This window comes from Meles meles, chromosome 1 (assembly GCF_922984935.1).
Source record: "Meles meles chromosome 1, mMelMel3.1 paternal haplotype, whole genome shotgun sequence".
NCBI lineage: Eukaryota > Metazoa > Chordata > Mammalia > Carnivora > Mustelidae > Meles > Meles meles.
In genome coordinates, this window is record NC_060066.1 from 110,626,717 (window position 1) to 110,644,930 (window position 18,214).

General features: G+C 41.7%; 1 protein-coding gene and 1 pseudogene across 1 annotated transcript; one reads left to right on the top strand and one right to left on the bottom strand.

Moving 5' to 3' along the window:
* Positions 1–10,822: 10,822 nt before the first annotated feature.
* On the bottom strand, positions 10,823–11,149 carry LOC123950437 (annotated as a pseudogene).
* Positions 11,150–13,663: 2,514 nt separating this feature from the next.
* HJV (hemojuvelin BMP co-receptor) lies at positions 13,664–17,986 on the top strand. Its single transcript, XM_046016481.1, has 4 exons — positions 13,664–13,820; positions 15,102–15,273; positions 15,666–16,246; positions 16,733–17,986. The coding sequence occupies exons 2-4, from the start codon at positions 15,192–15,194 to the stop codon at positions 17,351–17,353; spliced, it is 1,284 nt and encodes a 427-aa protein (XP_045872437.1). The 5' UTR covers positions 13,664–13,820; positions 15,102–15,191; the 3' UTR covers positions 17,354–17,986.
* The last annotated feature ends 228 nt before the right edge of the window (positions 17,987–18,214 follow it).

Consider the following 18,214-nt stretch of genomic DNA (forward strand, 5'->3'; position numbering starts at 1 on the left):
AAGAACAGTACTGAAAAAAGTACAAAAAGAAATAGTGGCAGGAAATTCCCCAAGTTTGGCAGAGGGATAAAACCTATGCATTCAAGAAGCTGAGCAACCCCCAAAGAAGATAAACCCAAACAAATTCATGCCAGGACACATCATAGTCGCACTACTGGAAGCTAAAAACAAAAAATATTGAAAGCAGTGAAAAATGACACCTTACTTGTAGGGGAAAAACAATGACAGCAGATTTCTCATTGGAAATCGTGGAAGCCAGAAGAAGGGGCACAATATTTTTCAAACACTGAAAGAAAAGACTGTCCACCCAGATTCTTATATCCAGGGAAAATATCCTTCAAGAGTAAAGGGAACACATTTCAACAACAAAAAGACAAACAACCCAATTTTCAAATGAGCAAATGAATAGAACATCTCCAAAGAAGATATTCAAAACAACCAGCAAGTATATGAAAAGATTCTCAATGTCATTGGTCATTAGGGAAATGCAAGCCTATACCTCAATAAGATACCATTTCACACTTTAGCGCTGGCTACAATTATGGAAAATAACAAGTACTGATGAGGATGAGGAGAAATTGGAACCCTTATACATTGCTGGTGAAAATGTAAAATGTTTCATCTGCTGTGGAAAACAGTTTGGCAGTTCCTCAGAAAGTTAAACATAGTAGGGGCGCCTGGGTGGCTCAGCAGGTTAAAGCCTCTGCCTTCGGCTCAGGTCATGATCCCAGGGTTCTGGGATCGAGCCCCATATCGGGCTCTCTGCTTAGCGGGGAGTCTGCTTCCCTCTCTCTCTCTGCCTGCCTCTCTGTCTACTTGTGATCTCTGTCTGTCAAATAAATAAATAAATAAAATCTAAAAAAAAAAAAAAAAAGAAAGTTAAACATAGTATATATGACCCAGTAATTCCACTCCTAGGTACATTATACCACAAAGTACTGAAAACAGATACTCAAAAGAAAACCTATACATGCACATTCATAGCAGCATGCTATTAACAGTAGCCAAAGTAGAAACCACCCAAATGTCAATAAAGTCACAGATAAACAACTATGGTATATAAATACAATGGCTTATTGTTTGGACACAAGAAGGAATGAGGTACTGATACCAGCTACAGTATGGATGCACCTTGAAAACGTTATGCTAAAAGAAAGAAACCAGACACAAAAGATCGCATACTGTATGACTCCATTTACATGAAATGTCCAGAACAGGCAAATCCATAGAGACAGGAAGCAGACTGGTCATTGCCAGATGTTGGAGAGATGAAAACATTCTGGAACTTGATAGTGGTGACTGCTGCAAAACATTTTGAATGTATTATATGCTACTGAACTGTACACTTTGGAATGATTAAAATTGTGAACTTTATGTTACATGTGTATTTATACAATAAAAAAAAAACAGTGAAAGAGAAATCCTAGCAAGATTTCTTGTGGATATAGACAATTATTCTAAAAGCTAAATGGAAAGGCAAAGGAGCTAGAATGACTAAAATGAAGTTTGAAAAAGAAGAATTAAGTGGGATGGGGTGGGAGGGATAGGGTGGCTGGGTTATGGACAGTAGGGAGGGTATGAGCTATGGTGAGTGCTGTGAATTGTGTAAGACTGATGATTCATAGACCTGTGCCCCTGAAACAAATAATACATTATGTGTTAATAAAAATATTTTTTAAAAGATAAAAGTTTGAAAAAAAAAGAATTAAGTGGGAAGAGTCAGCTTACTCATTTTTAAGACTTACAAGACTAAGTAGTCAGGATGGTGTGGTATTGGCAGAAGAATAAATATACAGACCAATGAAACAGAATAAAGAACCCAGCAATAGACCCAAACAAATGTGCCAAACTGATTTTTTTTTTTTTTTACAAATGTACACAAGCAATTAAATGAAGAAAGAATAGCTTTTTCAGTATACCCTGCTGAAGAAATTGGACATCCATTGGCCAAAAAACAAACAAACAAACAAAACCCCCACCCCAGAACAAACAAAAAAATCTCTCAACTTTAGTTTCACACCTTATATAAGAACTAACTCAAGGGCGCCTGGGTGGCTCGGTGGGTTAAGCCGCTGCCTTCGGCTCGGGTCATGATCTCCTGGGATCGAGTCCCGCGTCGGGCTCTCTGCTCAGCAGGGAGCCTGCTTCCCTCTCTCTCTCTCTCTGCCTGCCTCTCTGTCTACTTGTGATCTCTCTCTGCCAAATAAATAAATAAAATCTTAAAAAAAAAAAAAACCTTTAAAAGAACTAACTCAAAGTGGATCAATAACTTAAACGTAAAGTGTAGAACTTTTAGGGAAAAAAAAAACTCATCATGAGCTAGGGCTAGTCAAAGATTTGACACCAGACCATGATCCATAAAAGGGAAAAACTGAATTAGACTTCATCACAATTAAATACTTTTTTTTTTTTTTTTGCAAAAGACCCTGCTATGAGGATGAAAAGACAAGCAGTGATTGGAAGGAAATGTTTGTAAACCACATACACAACAGAGGACCTTACCTAGAATATATAAAAAAACTCTCAAACTCAACAGTAAAAAAACCCAGTCTGATAAGAAAATGTCAAAAGACATGAAGGGACATTTCACCAAAGAGGATATACAGAGAGCAAATAAGCACATGAAAGATGTCCAACATTATTAGCCACTAGGGAAATACTAATTGAAATCACAATTAGATATCACTACATACCTATCAGAATGGCTAAATTTTTTTAAAAATGACAATATCAAATGTTGGTGAGAATGCAGAAAATGCAGAGAAACTGGATCACTCATCCATTGCTTTTGGGAATGTAAAATGGTGCAGTCACCCTGGAAAACAGTTTGGCAGTTTATTAAACAAAAAACATCCTAAAGGGGCACCTGGGTGGCTCAGTGGGTTAAAGCCTCTGCCTTCGGCTCAGGTCATGATCCCAGGGACCTGTAATCGAGCCCCAAATTGGGCTCCCAGCTCAGCAGGGAGCCTGCTTCCTCCTCTCTCTCTCTGTCTGCCTCTCTGCCTACTTGTGATCTCTGCCAAATAAATAAATAAAATCTTAAAAAAAAAATCCTAAAGATGCAATTTTCATATGAGCCTGTGTTTGCACTCCTGGGCATTTATTCCTTAGAAATAAAAACTAATGTTCACACAAAAACCTGTACACAAATGTTTATGGCAGATTTATTAATAATAGCCAAAACTTGAAACAAGACAGATGTCATTCAACAAATGAATGGTATAGACCACTGTCTATACCGACAGCATGAATACTACTCAACAATAAAAAGGAACAAATTACTGATACACATGTGACTTCGATGAAACTCCAGAGAATTACACTGAGTGAAAAAAAGCTAATCCTGTGGGGTGCCAGGGTGGCTCAGTGGGTTAAAGCCTCTGCCTTTGGCTTGGGTCATGATCCCAGAGCCCCATATTTGGGCTCTCTGCTCAGCAGGGAGCCTGCTTCCTCCTCTCTCTCTGCCTACTTGTGATCTCTGTCTATCAAATAAATAAGTAAAATCTTAAAAAAAAAAAAAAAAGCTAATCCTGAAAGGTTACACAATATAGGGTTGTTTATATAACATGCTTCTTTTTTTAAGACTTTACTTATTTATTTGACAGAGACAGCAAGAGAGGGAGCACAAGTAGGGGGAGCAGGAGAGGGAGAAGCAGACTCCAGGGAGCCTGACACAAGACTTGATCCCAAGACCCTGGGATCATGACCTGAGTTGAAGGCAGATGCTCAACAACTGAGCCACCCAGTTGCCCCTCTATAGCATTCTTAAAATGACAAAAATTATAGAAGTGGAGAAGATGAGCTTTTACTAATTTTAAGGTAGGGATGAAGATGGTAGGGAAGTAGGCATGGCAACATGAGGGATTCTTGTGATGTAGTAACCTATCTTGATTGCAATATCGCACTATAGTTTCCCAGGGGGTTACCATTGGGAGAAACTGTGTAAAGGGTACATGGGACCTCTCTGTATCATTACAGTTGCATATAAAGCTATAATTACCTCAAAAGGAAAAGTTTACATTTAATGAGTACAGAGTTTCAGTTTTGCAAGAAAGAGTTCTGGAGATTTCGTTGCACAATGTGAATATACTTAAAACTACCGTACCGTACACTTTAAAATGGTTAAGATAGTAAATTTTATAGTATGTGTATTTTACTACGATTAAAAATTTTATAGAGAAACAATAAAGTTTAATTAAAGAGTAGAAAGATTTTACACACAAACAAAACTAGAATTGAATGAGACAAAATGCAATTAATTCCACCAGTGAGAGTGAAGAAACTCTCGGAACTCTGCTGCACGTCAGTAGCAAAGCTGGCAGTAGAATTCATAGCTCCTCTCCAAATTGTTTGAGGTTGTCTTTTACTTGGAGCTTTAAGATCCAAAGGATTGGGACGCCGGGGTGGCTCAGTCGGTTAAGTGTCTGCCTCTGGTTAAGGTCATAATCCCACAGTCCTGGGATGGAGTCCCACATAGGACTCTTTGCTCAGCAGGGAACCTGGGTCTCCTTCTACTTCCCACTCCCCTTCTTTGTGCTCTCTTTCTCTCTCTCTCTGACAAATAAATAAAATATAAGATTGATAGGATCTCCTAGCCCCTTTGTGACATCAGATTTTCCCACACAATGCCAGATGACATCAATCGCAACTCTTCCTACTGCCCACAGAAATTCCTGTCTACACAGACTTTCTTGTCTTCATCACCCCTTTAGACTAGTGGTTCTCAACTTTAGCCATACACGAAATTGCACAGGGAGTATTAACAACAAAAAGATCCTGGCAGTTGTGTTCCACCCCCAGAAGTTCTGATTTAATTGGTCTGGGATATTCTCTGAACATCAGAATTTTTTCAGCCTCCTCAGATGATTATAACATGCAGCCAAAGTTAAGAGCTGCTGCTTCAGGCACTGAATAGTACACTTTTCCATTAAGTGCTATATTACATTTACTTTGCATTAGACTGTTATTTTTCATCTGTGTATATTTGTCTCCATGGAAAAACTGTATAATCTCCTAGAAGGCCTTCATTCTATCAAATACTTCTAGCAAATTTTAAGAGCTCCATCAACACTTGAATTCTCAACTAACTGAGAAAGTTCCTTGGCTTGGCACCAGCATCCAAGTTAGTTTTGGCTGATTAATATAGTCCAAATCTACGATGGAACAAAGGAAGGAGATAAAATCTAACATTTGGTGAGAATGACAGACATTATTCCTGATATAGGAGTGACTGAAGTCCAGGCCTAAATAACTGAGAAATCTTCGCCTGATTAGCAATAAATGTCCGGGGACAAAAAAAACCAAAAACCAAAAACCAAAAAAAACACAACACATCAATCATTAACTCTACTTATTAATTGTCTCTCATGATAAATTCTTCTACTGTTCGATTTGTTTTTTTTTTAAATTTTTCATTTATTTATTTGACAGAGAGAGAGATCACAACTAGGCAGAGAGGCAGGCAGAGAGAGAGGAGGAAGCAGGCTCCCTGCCAAGCAGAGAGCCCGATGCGGGACTCGATCCCAGGACCCTGAGATCATGACCTGAGCCAAAGGCAGCGGCTTAACCCACTGAGCCACCCAGGCACCCCCCGTTCGATTTGTTTTAACGACAACATCTAAGTATGCCAAAAGCTCTTTGGTAAACAGAGGAGCTTGTGTATGCTTAGAGTCCAGGAATCAATCAAAATACCCAAAGTCCTTTTGAGGAACAGTCCAGGTGGATATCACCTCTGTATAACTAAAAATTGAGCAAGTAGACCCAAAGGGGTAGTAATTCACAGACTGAAAACTCACCTTGAAGTATCTCATGAGCTCTGCTAATTTGCAATAATCTATACCCAAGAGGCCTAAAATGCCTGACACAGAGGAGATATCCTGCTGTGTGATTTAACAGTATAAATGTCTCTGGAGCCCACTCAGTTTCCAAGTTCTGCTCAAATGATGGGACTGGGAACAGCCATAATTATAAAGACTTGGAACCAAAAGAGATACTTAGAAACATGTAATCTGTTGGTTTTTCAATCCACTTAAGCAATAGAACTCTTTTTTTTTTTTCCTAATGAAAGCATGCCCCAAATCCCCAAATGTAAAACAGCTCAAACCAGAGCTACTCTGTTTGGACTGGGGTGTAGGAAATCCCTACAGCTCTGAGAGCATAGCTTTGAAATCCAAATCTACAGGGAAAGGGGCTGAGGGTTAAATTTGTGTGGCCCCGTGCTTGGGAGGCTCCAGAGTGAAACCAAGAATGTGAAGTAAAAGGAATCAACCTTCTCTCTTATATGAGAGTACTGGGAAGGTCATGTCCTTGAGCTACACACACACGCACACCCCAAATCTGTTTCTAAAGCAAGGATGATCCATAAGGTAAAAACACTTTCAGTAATCCAGTTTATCCAGTTTAGGTCATGGTAGTGTGAAACCACTTAGGATTGAGAATATCTAGAAGGTTTCCTCAACCACAGTGGTATCTTTGGGGTAGGAGTGGGGCTTTGGAAATATGCAGGGGTACTTTAAAATCTACAGTGACTGGGTTGCAAGTGGCAATTGGATGCAAGTGGCACTTAGCAGGAGAGGGGAGACAAGAATGCTTACTGTTCCACAAAACAAAGAATTGTCCCTTCTCTAATGTTAATAGAGCCCCCACTGAGAAGAACTGCAGGCAAGGAAGCCTAAAAGATTTGGGTTACTTTATACCCAAGATTCCCATGACACATTTTCACAGAGGATAATACACTCCTAAAATTGTATGGAACCATAAAAGACCCCAAGTAACCAAAGCAATTTGAAAAAGCAAAGCAAAACTGGTGGCATCACAATGCCGGACTTCAAGCTCTACTATGAAGCTGTAGTCACCAAGACAGTCTGGTACTGCACAAAAACAGACACATAGACCGACCAATGGAGCAGAATAGAAAACCCAGAAATGGACGCACAACTCTATGGTCAACTAATCATAGACAAAGCAGGAAAAAAGAGTCTTTTCAACAAATGGTGTTAGGAAAACTGGAGCAACATGCAAAAGAATGAAACTGGACCACTTTCTTACACCATACACAAAAATAAACTCAAAATGGATGAGAGCTCTAAATGTGAGACAGAAACCATCAAAATCCTAGAGGAGAACACAGGCAGTAACCTCTTTGACCTCGGCCTCAGCAATTCTTGCCAGACACGTCTCTGGAGGCAAGGGAAACAAAAGCAAAAATGAACTATTGGGACTTTATCAAGATTAAAAACTTATGGGGCGCCTGGGTAGCTCAGTTGGTTAGGTGTCTGCCTTCGGCTCAGGTTGTGATCCAGGAATCCTGGGTTGGAGTACCGCATCAGGCTCCCTGCTCAGCGGGGAGCCTGCTTCTCCCTCTCCTCCCCACTTGTGCTCTCTGTCGCGCACTCTCTCTCTCTCAAATAAATAAATAAAATCTTTTAAAAAAAGATAAAAAACTTCTGCACAGTGAAGGAAACACTCAACAAAACTAAAAGGCAGCCTATGGAATGGGAGAATATATTTGCTAAAGATAAAGGGTTAGTATCTAAAATCTATAAAGAACTTATCAAACTCAACACCTAAAAAACAATCTAGTTAAGAAATGGGCAGACAAGGGGGCACCTGGGTGGCTCAGTGGGTTGGAGCCTCTGCCTTCGGCTCAGGTCATGATCCCAGGGTCCTGGGATCGAGCCCCGCTTTGGGCTCTCTGCTCGGCGGGGAGCCTGCTTCCCCCTCTCTCTGCCTGCCTCTCTGCCTACTTGTGGTCTCTCTCTGTCAAATAAACAAATAAATAAAATCTTAAAAAAAAAAAAAGAAAGAAATGGGCAGACAACATGAATAGACATTTTCCCAAAGAAGACATCCAGATGGCCAACAGACACATGAAAAGATGCTCAACATCACTCATCATCAGGGAAACAGAAATCAAAACCATGATGAGATACTACCTCACACCTGTCAGAATGGCTAAAATTAACAACACAGGAACAATAGATGTTGTCAAGGACTTAGAGAAAGGGGAACCCTCTTACACTGTTGGTGCAAACTGGTGCAGCCACTCTGGAAAACAGTATGGAGGTTCCTCAAAAATTTTAAAATAGAACTACCCTATGACCCAGCAATTGCACTACTAGATAGTTACACAAAGGACAAAAAAATACTGATTTGAAGGGGCACATGCACCCTGATGCTGATAGCAGCACTATCAACGATAGCCAAATTACAGAAAGAGCCGAAATGTTCATTGACTGATGAACAAATAAAGATGTGGGATGTGTGTGTGTGTGATGTATATATTATGTATATAATATGTGTATATATATGATACATATTATATACAATGGAATAGTATGTGTTATATATAATATATATACACATATTATGTACATATAAAATATACAATATAATGGAATATTACTCAGTCCTCAAAAAGAATGAAATCTTGCCATCTGCAACAACATGATTGGAGTTTGGGTGTATTATGCTAAGTGAAATAATTAGTCAGAGAAAGATAAATACCATACAATTTCACTCATATGTGGAATGTAAGAAACAAAACACACGAACGTAGGGGAAGGGGCAAAAAAGAGAGAGGGGCAAACCTAGGAGACCCTTAACTATAGAGAAAAAAACTGAAGGCTGCTGGAGGGGAGGTGGGCAGGGGATGGGCTAAAAAAAGAAAAAAGATCCCCATGACACACCTTATTATGTTCCACCACACCTGAACCCTAATCTCTCTCTCATTACTCTCACTGCCTCTGTTCTACCCTCACCAGTTACACACATTCACTTTCTCAATCAGGAGACTAATCCTTTTTTTTCAGTTTTTAGAAGATCTGTAGCTCCCAGGAGGCCAGGAGTCATGAACATAATCAAGGACGCTATACAAAATAATGTCTTTTTAATAGTGTGCCTAATTCTTCACCTGAAGGTAGGGGAAAATAAAGCATAAAAATATTTTAAGGCAACATGACAGAATAGAGTTCTTATCCAAAGAGTTCATAGAGAGTTTTCCCCTCTGTAAGACCTCAAGATAGAAATTAATATAAACAAAATAAACAAAACTTAATCTGTAAGGGCCATAGCAACTCAAATATATTTCAGAACTACTTGATGGCCAGAATAGAATTGCTTCAAAGCCATAGTGAAACACTCTTAGAGTGGGAAGAGCAGAATCTGCCTATAGGTTCCATTACTGCTTTGAGCTGGGATTGAGAGCCTTACTGAAGTGTCTGCCTTGCTCTCCCCACTATCCATAGTAAAGAGGTGGCTCTTTGGTGGTCTGATGGCCAGGATTGAGGGCTTTTGCAATGAAGAGGAGTCACGTCTATTCCAGCCCCCTTGCAGGAGGTATATGTACCCTCAAGAAATTGTAGTTAAAAGGTCAAGGCACATATTTGAACATTTTTCTGAGGACAGGGCTAATATCTCTCATTAGATTTTCAAAAGGAGTTTGTGATCCTCCAAAGTAAGAACCACCGATTTATAAACTCTCAATCCCAAATAATCCCATACTGCTAACACCCTAATAAATTCAACCAAAAGAAACCCATCTTACTGCATTAGCAGTCTTTGATTTTAGAAGCATTTTATTTTTGGAACTCTCTTCTTGATGCAGGGAAGAGCAAGCACTGCTTTCTTCACCTTTCCAGGAAAGATAAAAACACCAAATGTGTAGGTAAAGGTGGTACAAAGTAAAGAGTCTGTCTTTATGTAATAGTTCCAAATAGGTAAAATGGTAAAATTCCAAGCTATGAAAAATAACGCCTTTTTATTTAACTTAAATTTAAATTCACACTTCCAAAAATACTTGATTTGTTTTCCTTTTAACTTTAATTTATCCACAAGAGGTTTAAAGAGAGTTGCAAAACTGTAAGCAACACCTCACAAGCAACCAAAACAAATATAACAAAGAAAAACTAACATAAAGATAGAAAATTCAAAAGCTATAGAAAAAAATATATAACAAAAACCCAAGCGTATATAAATACTATAACTGAGATTATATTTTCCTCTAAACTCAAAACAGTTAAAACTAAAAGAGAAAGAAAATGAGTTATAGCATTCTCACCGCCTCTTAAAAGGAAACATATCAAGCTGCCAAAAAAGTCAAACTTTCCTTAAATGGTAAGCTTCTCAAATAGGCCCTTCTACCACAACAATTAATGACCTAATGACCATCACTGAGTTTATCTGAAATGAATTTTGAAAAAGTATCTTGTTTCCTTGGTGTTTCTTTCATTTGACACGAAATAAAAGAGGCTGTCCAATAATGATCTTCTATGTTTTCAACATACTGGTAGAAGTTAGAGGGTTAGTAATATAGTTTAAATGTGTTGAACTATATTAGAATTTTGTTTAACTCCTTGGGTATATAAAAGCTGGTTGCCAGCCATCTCTCTTCTTACCCTCAGTGGTGGGCTCATTCTCTTAGCCAGTGTTCTAACTTGAAGATCTAGGGACTGTTTTCTCTGGTCTACCTTCTCTTGCATCCTGCCTAAATCTGTATCTTTTGTTTTTCCCCCCTTTTCTCCATCTAAATTCAGCCACCTGAGAGCCTATAGAAGAAGATATAATGCAAAGAATATTGACTTCTGGGGCAGATAAATCTGGACTTGAATTAGGCAACCTTAGACAAGATAGTTCCTATAAAATGGGGATAAAATTTGCCTTTCAGGGTTGTTCTAAGGATTAGAAATGCCACCACCAGATCACTCAGCATAGCATGTGGCACCAACAGATGTTCAACAATAATTAAACTATTTCTACTATGATGAGTACCCTTGTCCAGGTGGATCTGATATTTTTGTTTTGTAGTAAATAAGGCAGTGGCCAACTATTCCTCCTTATTACCTTTTTTGAGAAAAGCTATCAAGTCTGCTCTTCCCCCCCCATCTGCTTAATGCCAGTGGAGATCATTTTGTTCCAGGGATGTACTTCTTGGGATTCTCCAAATACTTTACTCATCAGTGTCTCCTCTCCCCAGGTGATGCCTTTGTTCTTGCTGGCATCTGCATAAGACAAGTCAGGCCCTTGGTTTATCTTTTGCCCAGATAAACCATGGAGCTTTGGCCCAGTTTTGTGCTTGCCTCCCTTTTCCACAGTATGGCACTAGGGCACACTTCTGAACAAAAGTCTTCTTGCCCTTCTCAACATCACCCATTCTTAAATCACTCTTTTGTTCCACCTGAAACAAAGGGGTCCATTCACAAGTCAGAAGTCCCTCTCTCTGTAAACTCAACTTTGTTGGCTATAAATTTGCTCTGGGTGGCGTTTGGTCGATAGGTTTTGACAAGGATGATGATTAAACACACACATTCAAACACACATACACATACACACACACAAAGGGCTCACAGATAATTTCTGACTTTAAAATTTTGTTATAAAAATTTCAAACATTTACAAAAAGAGCCTAGGGTAATGAATACCTGAGTTATCTATCACCCAGTTTGAACAATTATCAGTGCATATTTCAATCTTCTATAAGATTGAATGCCTATAAGCATTCCAGCTATCATATCATTTCATCTGCAAATATTCCAAGATAGATAAGCTCTTGCTTTTTAAAAAGTACCACTTATCACACCGACAACTTTATAAATCATTAAGTATTCATGAATTGTTCATTAGCATTCAAATTTCCCCAACTATCTCATAATTTTTGTTTGTTTTCTTGCATTAGAATCCAATAAAATCCTTACTCGGCAACTGTTTGATGTCTCTTAAGTCTCTTTTAATGCCTAAGTTCCCTCTCCATTTTCTTTTTCTTTTTCTTGAATTTGTTGGAAAACCCAAGCCATTTGTCCTGTAGAGTATTCTTACAATCTGGATTTGTGCCTCTGTGGTGTCATTTGATGTCTCCTGTATTTCCTGTAAATTAGTAGTTAGCTCTACACTAGATCAGATTCAGACTGAAAGGGCTTTTTTGCATGCCTGCTTCAATAGGTGGAATTTATAATCCACCTGTGATCAGGAGGACACAATCTTTGTTTCTCCCTTCATGATTGATAGTAGCCATTGTTGATCATCGCCTAGACACATTAATGTATTAGGAGTTATAAATGTTGATTTTTCTAATTATGCCATTCCTTCTTCATTTATCTGCTGGAAAACTTCTATAAAGAGAAATTTCCCCCACCTCTTGAATTCCCACAGGAAAAATAAGATAAATGTTTGATTCTTTTCAATTATTAACAGTTTTCAAAATAATGAGTTGATCCCCTAGTGCTCTCCAATAATGAGTCTGTGTTTTTAAGTATTGCTGCAAACTCATAGATTTAAGTATATTTGATACAAAGATGATGGTTGAAATATCAAATATGTAAATAGTATCCATTTTGACACTTAAATTAGCCAGTGTAAGCTGTTCTAGTTGCTCTGAGTCCTTTTGATACAGTTCTAATAGTTTTTGAAGGCTTCTTTGCTTATCTTGAGCAATTCCTGACCCATACCTAAAATCAGCCATTTCTCTAAGGAGCTCCTTTCAAAGGAGCTTCCTAGTCAAATTACTGTGTTTTAAAGTCATTTGAACAGTTTGGTTGGCATTTTACATTTTTGTAATAAAATCCTTGTGCTATGGACTCATGTGGTTGAGAGAAATGTAAAATTTTCAAAAATATATGGATAATGAAGAGAAGAATACTGTGTAGACCTCTAGATTCTGAATTAAATGCAAAGTCAATTAATCAAATGCCTTAGTGACATTATTTGGAATCAGCCTTTGTAGTCACTTCAGTTGGCATGTTTAAGAGATGATGATCCCAGACGCCTATGGCTGCAAAAATACGACATGGCTAAATTCCTTGGTTGCAATATCTTAAAAGGTCACAAGATTATGTTACTCTACAAGAGCATCTTTCTGATCTTTCTGAATCTCTTTTTTTCTCGATTTCTCTCTCCAAGTCCCCCTCCCCTGTGGATGAGTAACCTTTAAAAAACTCTGTCTCTATTCCTTTTTCACCTCTGCTGTTAGCCTCCTCCTCTAACAATGCAGAAGCTTATATTTTGTGTGTGAGTTGGTGAGAGGGAGGGAAGAGGAATGGCTGTATAAACTAAGGGAATGAAATGGATGAGGTAGGGGGATAAACAGCTGCAAGGCTCTGGGCTGGTAGACTGAAACAAACCCTCCTCCTAAGCAACTCAGAGCTCAGATTTCTTCTCCAGACAGCTGGCTTTTTTAGTCCTTCTGAAATACTCTGCAAATATGAGGGAGGGGCTGTGAACTACCTCTGCTATGGACCTTATTTGAAGTCAGCTACCTCTTAGATGTATTCAGTAGAACCTAAATGCAATATTCAATATAGCGGGGGTGAAGGTGGTGAAAGAAAGGTTTGTAATTACCTATTCTAGTTTTTAAAGGCTGGGCGTTTATTATTGAGAATGCTGGAGGGCTGCCTGGAGTAGACAGTGACTAGTCACATAACCTAGAAGTGGATATCTGACTTGCCTATATTTTTGCCTCCCCTTCCCCACTTGGCACCCTATACTCCATATTCTCTCTAATCTTCCTACCCTCCCCACTCCCCCCACCCATACCCTACCCCCACTAACCTTCCTGGAATTTTGGACTTAGCTATTTTTAAAACAGTCAACTCAGTAGCCACCTCCCTCCCCCGCTCAGCTGTCCAGTACTCTGGCCAGCCATTTACTCCCCCTTCCCCCCACGCCAAAACTTCTCTGGTTCCCTGACCTCAGTGAGATTGCAGCGGTGTGGGAACCTGGGGGAGACATGGAGAAAGAGACGGGGGATCCCCTGGCTGGAGCTGACCGACAGAATAGGCAGTCATGGCCGGAGAATTGGATATCAGAGTAACGTTTGACCTCTGGAAACAGTAAGTCACAATGAAATTGCAATTCCTTTAATAACTTTTGGAATGAAGTTAGACTTTCAGAAAATTATGACACCTACTTCAATGTCTCTTGTACAAAAGCTAGGATCTCTTTCATACCAAGGTGCCCCATCTCCATTTCTCCTATCTTATTTCTGGTTGCTGGCCACTGGCCTCTTGAAGTTTAATCTTCTATCTCTCCTCTGGCCATTTTAGCTCTCTCCTTATCCTGTTGCCTCAGACTTCTGATGAAGTTTTAGGAGTTTTGCATATCCCCTATTCTGTGGTTTTCTCACCAAGACCTAATTTAGTCTCAGATGATTAGTCACTGGTACCCTTCTACCCTGCCCATACTCAGCGGTGCCCTTCACATTGGGCTTCCAAGGGTGGGGCTACTCCTTGTAAATTGTTTATCCCCACACTCTAGTCTTGCCACCCTATTCTCCCTCCTGCATGACTCTGACTCCACTCATATCCTTACCCCAAGAAATGGGAGTTTGGCAGGAGGGGCTTAGGCCCTCCCCAAGGCCTGTCCTCATCAAAAGATTGAGAACTTCTGAATTTGCAAAAGGAAGGTGAAAAGAGTGGTTCTTCAGTCAGATTTGGACAAATTAAAAAAAAAAAACAAAAACAAGAACTGTTGACTCAGCACAAATGTTGATTTGCATGCTTGGTTTGCGTCCCGTTCGTTATTCCTTAAAAGAGATGGATTATAATCTTAGCTCTCTAGTAGATTACTGAGATGGGTCCCTTTTCCTTTGAATACTGATGTTCTAGAGAGGGAATGGGTATTCCACCCTCACTCCTTCTTGCAAAAAATTCTGACACAAAGAAGCAAGAGAAATGAATGACCCCTGGAGCGTGTCCCCTCTGGACGGGGAAAGGCAAGTAAGAGGTAGTTTCTGAAGTATTTTCAGATCCTAATTTTATTGAGGAGCCCACTGAGATGACTGGGGTCTGATCCATCCACATGATTCCTCCTTTTTTAATATTTCTGTTGTTTGGTAGTTCAGGATGGGGCAATACAGTGGACTCTGCCCATGTCCCCCCCACCCCCCACCAGTCTAGTCAGCTTTCCTTCCACCCCCACCTCAGGGTATTGCATAAGTGGCCACAAGAGCAGGGCACAGAGGCTTAACAGCCACACTTATGTTTGGGGAACCCTATCCTCCCTAACTCCTGACTGCTCATCCTTTTCCTGATCTTCACAAATTCTCTTCACATCATCCTGAATGATTCTCAACTCTTCTCTCTCCCCATGCCCAGCCAAATTTCTTTTTTCAGTCCCTTACAGGAGGTCCGGTCAAAATTCACTAGGTAAGAGGGTCATCAGCTGGAAAGAGCCGGAGCCTGGGGGGACCTGGCCGGATAGGTATGGGGAATCCAGGCTGGTCCCCCCATGGCAGTCCCCCAACTCTAAGCACACTCACCCTCCTGCTGCTCCTCTGTGGACATGGTAAGGAAGGGCTAGGGAAGGGCTGGGAACCTAGAGGGTCCTCTGCTGTGCAAGGGTGGGCAGGTGAGCATGTGTGACGAGAACGGATGGGTGCTGGGGAGTTCCAGTCACTCTCCCAACTCTCAGATACATTTTATTTCCCATTCGCCGTCGGGAAGGGCACTGGAAAAGCGCTTCATCTAGAGGAAGAAGAGATCTAGCGGGCTTACACATTTTTATCAAGACCCAGCGAACACAGGAACTAGGGAGCTGGGGGCTGGGGACCCGGGATAGGACTGGAACTCGGGATCAGTTGGGGTTTAGGAGCAGCTGAAATTCCACCCCTCCAACAAACTTGGAGAGTTGAGCCGGGATCTAGGAGCCTTCTCACAATCCTCTCCCTTTGTCCTCAGCTCATTCTCAATGCAAGATCCTCCGCTGCAATGCTGAGTATGTATCATCCACCCTGAGCCTTAGAGGTGGGGGTTCACCGGGAGCACTTCGAGGAGGAGGAGCAGGAGCAGGAGGAGGGAGCCGGGGTGGCGTGGGCTCCGGCGGCCTCTGTCGAGCCCTCCGCTCCTACGCTCTCTGTACCCGGCGCACCGCCCGCACCTGCCGCGGGGACCTGGCCTTCCATTCGGCGGTGCACGGCATCGAAGACCTGATGATTCAGCATAACTGCTCCCGCCAGGGCCCCACGGCCCCTCCCCCGCCCCGCGGCCCCGCCCTTCCAGGCTCCGGCCCTGTCCGCTCCTCCGGCCCCCCAGCCCCGGACCCCTGTGACTATGAAGGCCAGTTTTCCCGGCTGCACGGTCGTCCCCCGGGCTTCCTGCATTGCGCCTCCTTTGGGGACCCCCACGTGCGCAGCTTCCACCACCACTTTCACACGTGCCGTGTCCAAGGAGCTTGGCCCCTGCTGGATAATGACTTCCTTTTTGTCCAGGCCACCAGCTCCCCCATGGCATCGGGGGCCAACGCCACCGCCACCCGGAAGGTCAGGGACTCAGCAGCTCCTCCAAACCCTCTCATGGTCGCCCCACGGTACCACTCCCTCCCATCCTCACTGTTCCACAGCAACGCTGCCATTCCCTTTCCTCCTCCTCCACTGCTTCAACATCTCCCACGACTCCCTCCCACCAACACTTGCTCCTTAAGTCACTTTCCCTCCCTGGGAATTTCACTCAAATGCAGAAAACATAAAAGAACGTTGAAGGGAGAGCTGAGGAGTCGGAGGTTGAGGAGTTACAGAAGGGAAACTTTTCTTTCTCCTGTGAGTTGCTGAGATTGAGACCAAAAAGGAGAGGGAGGGGTTGAGCAGGGACCACTGGGCAATACTAGAGTACAAAGAGATCAGAGTGACGGAAGGCCACAATAAGCCTACTCTGGAGGCCCAGATCAGATCCCTGTGTGTGAGCCCGCTGGTGGTAAGGGGACGAAGTACTAAGCCCAAAATGAACTGTTTTCCCTCTTGCCCTCACAGCTCACCATTATATTTAAGAACATGCAGGAATGCATTGATCAGAAGGTCTACCAGGCTGAGGTGGACAATCTTCCAGCAGCCTTCGAAGATGGTTCTATCAATGGAGGTGACCGACCTGGGGGCTCTAGTTTGTCCATTCGAACTGCTAATCCTGGGAATCATGTGGAGATCCGAGCTGCCTATATTGGCACAACTATAATCATTCGGCAGACAGCTGGGCAGCTCTCCTTCTCCATCAAGGTAGCAGAGGATGTGGCCAGGGCCTTCTCTGCTGAGCAGGACCTGCAGCTCTGTGTTGGGGGGTGTCCCCCAAGTCAGCGACTCTCTCGCTCAGAACGCAGTCGTCGTGGAGCTATAACCATTGATACTGCCAAACAGCTGTGCAAGGAAGGGCTGCCCATAGAAGATGCTTACTTCCATTCTTGTGTCTTTGATGTTTTGATCTCTGGTGACCCCAATTTCACGGTGGCCGCTCAGGCAGCTTTGGAGGATGCCCGAGCTTTCCTGCCAGACTTAGAAAAGCTGCATCTCTTCCCCTCAGACGCCGGAGTTTCTCTTTCCTCAGGAACCCTCCTGGCCCCACTATCTGGGCTCCTTCTTCTGTGGCTTTGCATTCAGTAACTAGGCCAGCAACCCCATGACTGGTTTGAAATGATCAGGGGATAGAGACAGGCAGGGAAGAACATGAAGAATCCCTGAAGGAAACAGAGGGAACTAGAAGACACTTGAAATAATGACATTTAACTAGAATCAGATAAGGTTATAGTCCAGGACTGAAATGATCACAGAATAAGGGTTCTGGGCAAAGCTTCTGCAATCTAGACTTCTGTAGAGGCTCTTTGTCCATTTTCCCAGTCCCAGTTATGATAAACGATTGTTCTAGTTCATCTACTCCTGAAATCACCCCAGCAAACTTAGAGGTTATAGGTGTCTCGATGACCAGTAGAAAACTTAAGGGTTGAGACTTTTAAGATGAAAGAAGTGAAAGAGGAAAACATGACCATTATCTATGAGAGATGTAAAAATCCAACAATATTTTCTCTTGGAAGATGGAAAGAGGAGGAAATGATTAAGGATGGAGTCTATTTGATAAATAAAAGTGGGTAAGATGTGCTCTTTCTGGCTCAGAAATGAAACAGGGCTTGTCTGGATCTTAGGAGAAGGGAAACTCTACCTTTGGAGCATGGCACAGATAGGAAAGAAGCTAGCATCCCCACCCCTACATAAGCTGTTATTAAAGCTATGAATTCTTCACATCCTCTTGTGCTGCCTTTGTTGAATCTCTTTACGGATGCTTGAAATGGAGTAAAGACGAAGTATTTACTCCATCGAAAGAGGGCTCAGAAGTATCAGATACTATTTCTGCCCTTGGGATGTTTATGGGCTACTAGGGAAACAAAACTGATTGACATGGAGGAGTGATGAGTGTGCAATTATTCCCTAAATTCTGTGATTCAATGAATTCAGATGGGAATTAGTTTG

What these genes read in the sequence shown, in the direction of transcription:
- HJV (XM_046016481.1), top strand. Translation starts at nt 15,192, where the DNA reads ATGGGGAATCCAGGCTGGTCCCCCCATGGCAGTCCCCCAACTCTAAGC. An exon ending in GCTGCTCCTCTGTGGACATG is followed by an intron (nt 15,274 to 15,665) that starts GTAAGGAAGGGC and finishes CTTTGTCCTCAG; the next exon opens with CTCATTCTCAATGCAAGATC. An exon ending in ACGCCACCGCCACCCGGAAG is followed by an intron (nt 16,247 to 16,732) that starts GTCAGGGACTCA and finishes TTGCCCTCACAG; the next exon opens with CTCACCATTATATTTAAGAA.